This window comes from Trichoplusia ni, assembly GCF_003590095.1.
Source record: "Trichoplusia ni isolate ovarian cell line Hi5 chromosome 8 unlocalized genomic scaffold, tn1 tig00002979_group7, whole genome shotgun sequence".
NCBI classification, from domain to species: Eukaryota; Metazoa; Arthropoda; class Insecta; order Lepidoptera; family Noctuidae; genus Trichoplusia; species Trichoplusia ni.
In genome coordinates, this window is record NW_020799655.1 from 17969 (window position 1) to 30033 (window position 12065).

Consider the following 12065-nt stretch of genomic DNA (forward strand, 5'->3'; position numbering starts at 1 on the left):
TCTTTTTAAACGTGAACAAAAGAATTAATTTATTCCTAAAGCCATTTGTTTAACAAAGAAATTATCATGAAAGAACAATTTAAATCTTTTTTGGATTATATTAAACGCTTTTTACGTAGGCTGTCTTGTAGGTACTGATTCTATACATTGTAAAATAAATTGAATTTAGGCCTGTAGGTACTATGCCATCTTCGCCTTAAGGACTTAAAATTTTACCTTCAGAAAACTTAAATAAGTAAATGGCACACCAAAAAAAACCTGTTTTCACCTACAAAAAACATTACTGTCTCATAATAGCTAGTCGTCAGAGATACCATAAAAATATCGGAATATCGTAATAGTAAGGTCGTTACTATAATAACGTAATAGAGCAATATACGATGACGATGTCTTCTGGCCAAATTAATCTGGTTCACAACTCTATGGCTTCTTGTGAGGGATTGAGAGGCGATGCTCCGCTTCCCACGTCATTATTGACATGCTTTAACTCAAAAAAAAAAATGTTTTTGCTGTTACGGCTTTACATAAGAAAATAAATGTTTTTATTAATAAACCGTCCGTACCCCAATTTGCATGGCATTTTTTTATTATACCAGCAAACCGTCGATTCTAACTCAAACCCTTATAAAGATAAAGAAAAATTGGAAACATTATTAACTGATGTTTCAAATTTTTGTTTCCTTTACTCGTTACCTACACCCTATTTGCCGCGACTAACTGATTTATGCATTTATCACTGCGATATCTTACGCGATTGTCGATCTCAGATTTCAATATTTGAAATACATATTGCTTCGTGACTTTTTCCTTCACCGTTTATCATTGGTGTCAAACAGTCAAGAAAGTAGGTATTTCTTAAGAAGTCACATTGGCACTTGCGTCCGTTCGTTGGTGTCAATCTTGCACCTGTGCATACATATTCGTTCGTAAGAGCCTTGGAAACCAATATTAGTTTGAGATATAGCTCGACATAATTATTATCTTCTTAGCTACCTGGTGGCTATAATAAACGTGACGTTATATTATACAACCGAATATCTGAAGAAACTAAAGCAATATTTCCTTAGGAATATTGTATTTGACGCAGTTTTACTAGAAATAAGTATTTATAATGATGTTAGCAATTACTAGTTTCGAAAATAATACTAGACAAAAGAATGATGATTCAATTCATTTTACCACCAATTTGAGTAAAATAATCACCATTAAAATACCTCATACTACAAAGTTAGAGAGATTAACGCAAGACGCTTTTAACTATGTAGTTGCATCAAAAACAACACTATTTACTACACAGATTAATGTTTTCCTTTAATTTGGTGTCTAAAAACAATCCACTCTCATTTCGTGATAATTAATTTGTTTATTATAAATACCTGTTTTAACATTGTTGTTGTTGTTGGTGCCTGAAGCCTGGCTGAACAGCGACGCGCCGGTGAGCCGGGCTCGACGGAGAATCCACCACATCTTGGTGAAAATTGCTGACTAATTACTTCTCAATATGTATTAATCAATCGATGCAATTGGCAAATATTAGAACACAATATTCCACAGCTATTTACAGTTCTTTATTCAAATTTTAGCGGGTATTTTCTTAAAAAGTTACTGCAATCACTATTTACGCCGGAAAAGTGTTTTTCTTTTCAGGTTTGATATCGAAAAAGTATTTAATTGAATCTAAGTGACGTACTCAATTGAATTGTTGATGTTTTTATTCATAATCGAGTCGTGATGTTAGATCGCGCGTCGTGTTGTAGACCGGGGTTGGGAACACCCTCGCCACCCGCTAGCTAACACAATACTGCCTGACATTTACAGTCACGGCATGCGCAGTGCTGCCCTCTAACAGGTGAATATTTGGACCCTTACTTATAATTAACGAAGGTATTTTGATATTATGCTTTTAAATAACTTTTATGATCTTATTAATAAGGGTTGCGTATATTTATGGTACGTAGTTATCGGCATTTCAATGGTCTAATTTTCCCTGTAGAATGTATAACTTTACAAAGTCATGGTTTTGTTTGACTTTTTATCAAGTCTGGCAAAGTGAGTGAAATAATAAATCTTTTGCACTTGACTTCGACGTGTTGTGGATTTATTGTTTTACTAACTGTTACCCGCGGGCCCTCCCGCTACATATGAAAGTGATCTCACGAGAACATAAAAACTATTCTAGGTATATGTTAATCCTGGTTGTAAACGGGATTTCCACGAGCCCCATTACTAAGGCTAAGCTGTTTGTCCGTCTGATCGTCCGTCTATCACTAGTTGTATCTCATGAACCGTGATGAATCTAGCCAGTTGAAATTTTCACACATTTTGTATTTCGGTTTCCGCTATAAAACAAGAAATGAAAATTTAGTACCGGTTACCCATTAGCCGCTTGTTTTTTTAGCCTATTTTACGGAACCCTCAGTCACAAATCCGACTCTTAATCAAACTACTTTATCATTACTTTTTCTAACTTATGCAACTAACTTTTCTATTTGCAAATATACTCGTTTTTAGTTTATATTACGATACGTGAAAACCAAGAAAAGGTATTGACGCGCTCTTTGGCTCTCATCAGAAATGTTTACTGAGAGAAGTTCGAGTTCCAAGCCAATTCAATTATCACTAAAAGTTGGCAAAAGGTTGCTCTTCTAAGTTTGGCTCTAATGTTAAAGAACCAATTTATTTGCCACGTGTTCCTAAACTATATACATCTACGTATACCTAATATAAGTGCATTTACGTAAGACTTATAACCTACCTGTTCAGTACAACATTCGGCTACTACACATTACTTTAGTTCACCATGTAATCCGTCGAGTTCTTAGTTTTGGGCAAAATGCCAAAAAGGTTTTCTTCCAAATTTTTACTTGCCCACCTTTTATTTGGCAATATAAGATACGTGAATGATTAATCTTAAACACTTTTCCTTGCTAATTAAGTACAATGAATAGCGAATATTCTGGGAAAAGAATAATTTCGTTCTCTCAAATTTATTTCGGCTCGTACATTCTTTCTGGCATTTAGGCTGCGCTTCACCAAGAGGTGTGCGAAAATGCGTAGCGATGGGAGTTATTATAGAACCAATAAAATCGCTATAATCGCTATGCTCCTCCTCTGTCAGCGCAGCTCTGGTGGAAACGTCTCAGCGGAGCTATGTTTTTGAGCATATTTTGCGTTTTGTACATAAACAATGTGTATTCAGGAGGATGTCTTGCGAGGCTTACGACATACTGTAAGCATCTTCGCATCGCAAATGAATGCGTATTTTCAGCTCCAGTACACATTCCTGTGCAAAAACAACCTTCAATCAGGTTTGTTTACCAACTAATTCCAACTAATTACAAAAACCTTAGGTGTAATTTTAAAATTGCATAAAAGGCATTTTAGTAAAATTTTATATTTAAGCAAAACAAGTGAATTAGTCACAACTACGAGTTTAAAACAGATTAAAACAAATAAAATAAAATAATAGTACAATTAATTCAATTTGTTTATTACAAATATTATACGTAGCTACTTTTTAATCATACATAATATGCATACTATAAACTTACAAAAATGTATGAAAAATGCGCCAAGCTTTCGAAACAGTCTTTATGTGCCAACACTTTGTTTATGGCACTTGATATCATTAATAAAAAAGTTTATGAACCATAGATTTAATAGAATACAATAAAAAAAACTTAATGGCATAATGATTGTGTCCTTGGCCGAGATATTATTCATCAAATGACAAGTCCAGAAGCAGATAATTTAGTTAGGATTGCTTGTGATGGTAATGGCAGCCAATGTCGTAAGAAGCAAGTGTTCTTAACTCATGAATGGCGCTCATTAAGCGACATATTTACTATTCTTTTGTCGACTTATGTTCTGGGGTCAACTGATTGGAACTTCAAATGACAAAAAGTTGTGCTAAGGGCCAATTGTTCAATCAACAACGTCCTGTTCTCTGAGAAATTAATATGGCGGTTTGACAAATTTTTAAACAAAATCGTCAAATATTCGGCTGATAAAAGTTATCTGGAAATTGAAAACTCGACCCTTTATTTTTGATCATAACAAGACGTTCCATTAAAATCGAGAAAACTTTACGATTTGTAGAGTCGTGCTTCCACAAAACCCTAGTTTTACTCAAAAAGGTAGTTTAAAGTAATATGAAAATAAAAAAATACTTTATTGATAGAAGAAAATCTCATACTGATTTGTTAAGTCAAATTAAGCTTAAAGTTCAAATACATGTTAACGTAGCTTCGGACATATCATTTATGTGTATTTACGACCAGATACTCGTACATTAAAAATACAAATATGAATAACTCGCGTACCATACGTCCTTTACATCAGAGTAATAAAACAAAACTGTATAAAAAGGCTTAATTAAAAGTGTTAACCTTCCTTTATTATAAACGACTAGAAAAGCCACTCGCCACAGTAAAGAAAAAACAATAAAAAAACAACACAACGGACAATGCATGATCTACAACAAAAATAAATTTAAATGGTTTACAACCAACAGGTTAGGACCGTTTGGGATACAAATAGAGTGAGTCCCCGAATGATACCAGTATATTCGATAACTTCGGAGATGTTGTAGTGAGGAAGTAAGACAGCGCACTACATATGTATTGGCATTTACTCACACGATTATAACCAAATAAGTGTTGCTTTAAATATCATATTGATTGCAGATAGCGTTCATAGCCTCTACCCTCCATCAGAGAAAATTAAGTACCTTCCGCTTAATAGGTTCAAAATGAGGAAAATAATGTAGAGAATCTAACACATCGTGTTTACAAAGCATCTGTAGATGTTATTGTGAAACATGATCGATAAACTTTTCACGTAAAAAAATTGATAATCTTTGCAAGGGCAAAAGATGATAAAGAATACTTTATCGATAGTAAAAGGAGTTTAAATTAAAATAGGTTTAAATCGAATTCAGATTACAGCTATAAAATGCGAGTTAATGAAGTTTGTTATGATGATATGGATGATTTGATATTCGGTATGGCTGATACTGCGACAGACTGCGGCTTCACCCCGAGGTGCCGGCCCCCGCGGCGGTGTTGTTCTTTGCTTTGTAATCCGCTAACTCTTTAAGCTTGGCGTTTTCTGCGACCAATGCTTGCACTCGCTGTTCGTACTTCTGTCTCAATTCCTGTTAAAGACAAACGTTGTCAAGAAGGTTTTTTGGATGTCTTGGATAGAAGCATTCTAAACAGATTGTTTTTTTTTAACAATGTGGGAGACATTAAGGACATTAACTCTTATGTCGCAGGGGTACTTGAAACATTCAAATCTCATGCAAATACACCTAGACTCAGAACCAGCATTCGTGGATCACGTAAATACTTGTACTACGCGTATGGAGAATATGGAGATGACAGATCAAAGTCACGTAATTTATCGAAACGCAATGTCATTTCCATCATTTGCGTATTATCTGACTGGAGGGGTTGGGACAGTTGTATCAAGAATAACAGCAGCCATTAGCACTGACCTTAAAGATGGCGAGTTGTGTTTCATACTCCTTCTTCAAGTCATCGTTGAGTGTGGTGCTGGTCTGCGCTCGCTGCAGCACGAGCCCGTACCTGTCCTTCTCCGCCTTGAAGCGAGCTTCCATCGCTTGGAGACGATCCTACAATTTAGGAAACATTCAGGAATTGAATCCTTGTGTCCCGGGGGATTCCACAAACATTCAAGTCACATGCACAGAGACACCCAGACTATGGACAAGCAGTCGTGGATCACACAAATGCTTGTCCTACACAGCGATCGAACTCGCGACACATCGTGATTTGGCGGATGACCACAACCACTCAGCTATCTGTGCAGACAGTGAAGTGAACTTCACTGACTGCTTACCAAACTTCGTGAATGTAAACGTTCTCTAAATCTAGAATGCACTTACTGACTATCTACCGACACAGATTGCCGTGGCACTATAGCTTTAAATTTTTATTTGAAAAATCCTTAAAAATGAATTAAAGCAGCACAACTACTTAATGACATTTCGCTGATTTACCTCCATAGCTTTGACTTCAGAGTTCCTAATTTCCAGCAGATCTTTAGTGATCACGTTGATGTCCTTGAGTGACTGCACTTGCGTGGTCAGAGCTTCAATCTGCAGTTCCTGATTCTTCACCATCTTAGTCTTATCGAAGATCATTCCACGAGCCTTGCTTAGCAACTGGAATGGCATACATATATTACATGAGCTTAAAATAGTCTTTAAAATATTGAATCATCTTCATCCTAGCCTTTTCTCGACTATGTTGATGTCGGCTTCCAGACTAACCGGATGCAGTTAAGTACCAGTATTTTACAAGGATCAACTACCCTCGACCGCCTCAACCTAGTTACCTGGGCTACACGATAACCCTTTGTAAGACTGGTCAAACTTTCTAGCTTCTGACTAACGGTAACAAGTATGGTGGTCAAAGATTTGTTAATAACGGCGGGAAACAACAATATATCGTACTTTCCGTGACACAGAGGAACTCGTTGACATAGATCGTCACCCATCCACCGACCGTCTGTATCAAGCGTAGTTTAACCTCGATCAACTTGTGCAGTTAGTTTTGGGTTTAGCCCCAAAACTGCGTAATTTACATAAACTTCAAATATTGTATAATAAATATACAACCAACAAAATAATTTTCAATTGGCAACGCACACATGCTCAATACATAAATCAATGGATCCTGATTTACGGAAAGCTTGAATAGTTGGCTTTATTTTACGTTTGTACTACATAACAATGACATTCGCGCGAATTTACAGCTAAAAGCTTTATTTTATTCTGAATCCGAATTTATGTTCTATCAGTTTAAAATGTTGATAAATAGAGTGAGAAAAAATAAAGTGCAGGAATTCAGAATGACGTAAATAAAATTTGACCAATTTCCTAAAGTATTCACCATAAATGTGTTGTGTTAGCAAAATGTTTTGACAAACCTCTTCGTGTTGCTGTTTAATATTTTCAATCATCTCATGGTTCTTGCCGGTAGGTTTTGATAAAGCAGCCTGAAGTTCCGTCTCCAAGTTCTTGACCCTCGCTTTGAGAAGGTCGATCTCTTCTTCACGGACCTGTGTGGCGAACACAAAGTAGTCTATGAACATATTCCTAAGTATTTCAAGTAAATGTAAAAACCGCTGGTACAAATGTTTTAAAATAATTTACATACATTTTTCTAATACCGATCTTTATGATACCGAGGCCAAATGTTTCCAAATGTAAATAACGTCCTGCTAACATAATTTGTTAACTATTACAGTTAACAGTTAAAAAATTTAACATAATTTTTCAAATAGACCGAGATAGATGTTATCACTCTTATATGTAATTTTTTACGCTAGCTGGAAGCGAGATTTCCTAATACAGAAGAAATGTAGAAGTATGGTTATCGCCTCTTTTAAAGTCCTGACAAATGTAGTTGCAGGGGTTCGCATACAGTAAGAGTTTATTTTATTATTTTTCTAAGTATTTGAATTCAAATATATGTTTTCCTGATTTCTCGTTCTCAAGGAATTATTTGCTAATACAATAATTTTACATACCTTTAATTCTAGTTTAAATCCGTCTTCTGTCCTTTCGCTTTTGACCTTTTCTAATTCTTCAATCTTCTTCAGAAGCTCTTGTTCCCTCTGAGCCCAATCACCCTGCTATCACAAAATATTAATTTCGTTGTTATCCTTTACACGGCGTAACATTAGCATAAAAGCCTTTTTACTGATAATTTAAAATATCATCAATAAACCTTGACTGGTTCTTCACAGTAACTTGGACGCTAGCCTGATTGCGAAAATTAAAATAAGATTTTCGTGTTTCGGTTCCTGAAAACTATTAACTTACAGTTTCTTTAGCCTTGTCTTCGACAAGCTGAATACCATTAGGCGTCGGTTGTGGCACGCTTTGCACATCTGGTTTAACTTCAACAGTTTCTGCTGGTTTGGCCTCCTTTACTTCTTCTGATTTGATTCCCGTTTCGCTGGGTGTAATCACGGGGTCGGCCTGAGGATACAAATAAATAATATAGACATGCTTCATCTTAGAAACATTAAAAAAAACATCTTCAATGTATTAATATTGTTTTGGCTGTCATTTTATTTAAACTCTATATCAGGGAGGTAACTAAACGTATAAGGGTAGAGGCTTTTGCGCAGAGGTGGAACATCTAAAGGCTAAAATAACCTATTACTGTATGAATAACTGTTAGTCTTTGTTATCGTATGACATTTCGAACAAAATTACGCTTTTTTTAAATCTTTAATCTTGCAATCCTTGTAAACTATCCGTTGTAATGTTACTCACAACTTTTACTTCCTCGCTGGCTGGTGTCTGGATGGGTTGTGGCGCAGCGGCTCCCTCACCACCGCCTGACTCCTGAAGCTGGGGCTGGACAGGATCTGCCTGCAAATTAACCAAATGGAATACTTATTTTACTTTGTGAAATCATTTGGAAATTTCCATGATCTAATAAACTGCTCTTTCGCGAATAAATTAATCATCATAAACTTAATTTGAAAATTTAATTGCGCAATATCATTTTATAAAACTCCATAATTATAAAATTCATATACTTCTGCATCCTATTGAACTGTACTCTATTCAATTAACGTTTCATACAAATATTTCCATTCTTACAAATATTGCTTGTACAAAGCACTCAAATCTAGAGGTTTTCACTTTGTCATATACAAGTGGCGTCGTTGTTGAACCGAATCGAACATTCCCATTGAAGCGTAGTATGCATATACCTTTTAGCTCCGGGACCATTGTGCGCTTTGAGTATTGGACCCTCCATGTTACTCGTGTCCGATGCCTCGAGACCGGACGTCGTCAGTTTCCGTCGGCATTCAAAACTTAAGTAAATTATAAACCGACCGGTCATTGGAGATGGAAGCAATACTTTAGGGACAATAGGAGAGGGAATTGTGTAACTAAACCCTCGACGCAATGGTGAATTAGTGGAGGAAACATTTCAGATAGAGCTTCATAGATGTACTAGAGTTACAGATGTAGATTTTAAACATGTTTAAAAGTAACGGGCCCGAATTCTGCGCTAATATTTCTCAGCCATCATTAGGCCGGAAGTTTTTTAAATTTCTGACGACTCATTTTTTATTACTTGCACTTAAGGCATGTCTTGGTGGCCTTCACCTTTTCGAAGGACAGTAACTAATTCTCGTAGTACCTATTTACCTAAGTTTATTATAAAGTAATCAAAGTTACTAATAGTTTATAGTTACTAGTAGTTTTAGGTTAGTACCTAGTTACAGACTCTGGTATTTAGTTTAAATCAACTTTGAATAATTAAATACTTTGTCTATTTGAATGTTTTGATACCAGTCTTGTAACTGTCAAAGAGATTTTCATGAAGTTTGCTACAGACTTAAATTGTATTCAAAATTTAACCATGATAAGTTGGTTTTAAAGGTCTACTATTTACTATTTAAATTACCTATGTTTCCTATATTCTGTGAAATGTTTATATTATATTGTAGATATTTGTAGAAAAATAGATCTTCAGTAATCAAAAGTGATCATGACAACCTGAAATAGGTACGTCCTTCATGTAACATTAGGTACTGTCGTCTGTTTTGCTGTTTTGTTTGAAGTACAAACTTCAAAGTTACAAATTTTCAGAAGTATTGAAGAACTTGTGTACACGGTCTGCTGTCCGAGGCCGCTCCTAATTTATATTCAAAATACTTAAAACAGTTAATTAAAACTTTTTGAAGGATTCGGGAGCAAATAAAACAAAGTTTTATCAATCTTGCAATTAAGAAAGGGTCTGTGACGAAGTAATGGGGCAAGTTGCAACTGGAAACATTATTTGTACCTGTAAAGTTATGAACGGCCAACATTTTTAAAACTTTTTTATTAGCTTCAAAAAGTTTTCATGCTGCAGGTACCTAAACTTAAAAAAAATCACACAAGTCTCCTCTTGATGTCAAAATGAACATTAAAAAAACATTTCAGAATGTTGTCATTGTACGAGGTACTTCTATTCTAGCGAAACGTCAAACAAATAACATTCTTTTGTTGCGAGATCTGCACACAACACACACAATGATCAGTTTTGTTTAAGAAAATCTACATATTAATATTGAACAAAGGAATATGTGGCGAAGAGAAAATCAAACCCAAATCAACAAAAAGGAAAAAGGAATGTATTCTTACATAACGGGCTCTGAAAAGCCTCTTGAATAGGACACCTGCACAACAGTGAGACTACCTCTAATACGAAGACGTGACAAAATAAACAAATTGCTACCTTCTGAGGATGAAACTAGAAATCTTTAACACGAATTAAAGATCCCGAGACCTTACAAGATGAATGCCAATCATCTGGTGTTCAGAATAAAATCGCTCAAGCGATGTATCGCGAGCGAAATATATTCGTATTAACGGATGTAAATTGAGCAAGAAATTGACACTTTGCTACTAGGTATGGTCTCGATTTAGGGAATTTTCTTAAAGGGTGACTAAAAGCTGATTTAGACAGTGACGATGCGAAATTGCGTACCAGTCCGACGATGATATCATTAGTATGGCCACTATATGGTGATTGTTATACCAGAGCTACATTGCTCGCTTTGGCCATATGAACCGTAGACACTTTACATTTTTTTTAAGAATACTGCTATTGATTTAACATTTTGACCGCAACCAATGGACAGGACGGAAATTTTAATAATGGAAGCAAAATGTGTCCATCCCAACGCAACTCTTTACAGTTGGGTATGCACCTGTGAAATGCGCATGAAAATTTCGTAGATGGACTACCTATCGGTATTTTACGATAATTTCCAATTTAAATTAAATAAGTATTGAGAAAATTATATCAATTTCATATAAGAACTAAAATCAAGAGAAGCTCCTTTGTAATCTAGGTAGTTTTATGTAACTTGCGTCTTATGAGAATCTACACTGAACATGATACGGCATATAATATAATTATAATGAATAGTAGGAAGTAAATAGTATTGGTGTTCAGTGTTAGATTATTATACAATTTCCCATTCACTCAGGGCAGTTACCAAAGCAGCATGTGGTATGAGGAGCTTTTCTGAGACTTTTCATTTACGAAAGAATGTCAATAAACTATAATTGCAAGATGACCAACAAAAAGCTGCACCAACAGATGTGTACGCCGTAACTACGTCAAAATAAATCTAAATTTAACTAATGCTTACAAGCAATAACCGACCTACAAAGTTAAGCCTGAAGAAGCACAAATTGTTCGCGCTTTCTCGCATACTAATGGATATTTAAGAGCTAGAATTACCCACGTCTCTTCCTCGTACCCACGGACCCTAGTCCATATAGATCTCATGTTCGATCCTTCGTAACAATCTAAACTATCAATTTCAGATATTTTTTTCCCTCCGGAGCATCGAGAAATAGTTCCACGTGAAAGAATTTTGACAATAATGAATTAAACTGACACGAACCAATCGTATTTTATTTTTTTAATAGCTGGATAGTAAAAAGTTTAACTTACCATTTTAAATGTTTTTGATTTTCTATTTTTTTATATCACAAGCAAAGGATTTACGTACTCAAGTCAAGAGAATGGAGAATATACTATGTACAAAACGTCTATTTTTGGGAGTGCAGACGCACCGATATAAAAATAGAAAATACAGAGCGTCGTGAAATTTGTAAAACTTTCCCGCGCGTGTTTCAAGTGCAGATAATACGCATGCATAGTAAAATTGATATGTTGATTGCGGTCTCAGATTAGGTCCGGTCGGGCTACCCCGATAAAATGCATGAGTAAACTGTATTTAAATAAATAATTATAAAACTGACCCACGAAAGTTTTGAATATTTGTACTAATATCGAAAATAATGCATACGATGTTCTTTCTGAAGGGCAATTTTTGAATGCGTTGCTCGCATTGCTTAAATTGTTTTTAAAAGCATTTATATTTTAAGTAGGCATGCACCAATCAATAGATAGTTTAACACTGTTTCAGATATAAATTCAATATAATATCTGTCATTGTAATTTTTCAAAAGTGGCACTTATTTGTGGGTATCGATTGTAATTTATACG

The 12065-nt window shown here is 35.2% G+C and overlaps 1 protein-coding gene across 3 annotated transcripts; it reads right to left on the reverse strand.

Annotated features, from left to right (window-relative positions):
• Window positions 1-3468: 3468 nt before the first annotated feature.
• LOC113506272 (epidermal growth factor receptor substrate 15 homolog) lies at window positions 3469-11639 on the reverse strand. Of its 3 annotated transcripts, none has more exons than XM_026889116.1 (8): window positions 11508-11639; window positions 8312-8410; window positions 7853-8011; window positions 7558-7662; window positions 6955-7086; window positions 6023-6187; window positions 5498-5635; window positions 3469-5155 (listed from the first exon to the last, which is right to left on the reverse strand). In XM_026889116.1, the coding sequence occupies exons 1-8, from the start codon at window positions 11508-11510 to the stop codon at window positions 5033-5035; spliced, it is 924 nt and encodes a 307-aa protein (XP_026744917.1). In that variant the 5' UTR covers window positions 11511-11639; the 3' UTR covers window positions 3469-5032. The 3 variants fall into 3 exon arrangements, with proteins under 3 accessions (XP_026744917.1, XP_026744916.1, XP_026744915.1); XM_026889115.1 differs by lacking the exon at window positions 11508-11639 and adding an exon at window positions 11292-11477 and having other exon boundaries at window positions 7558-7659; XM_026889114.1 differs by lacking the exon at window positions 11508-11639 and adding an exon at window positions 11292-11477.
• Window positions 11640-12065: the final 426 nt, after the last annotated feature.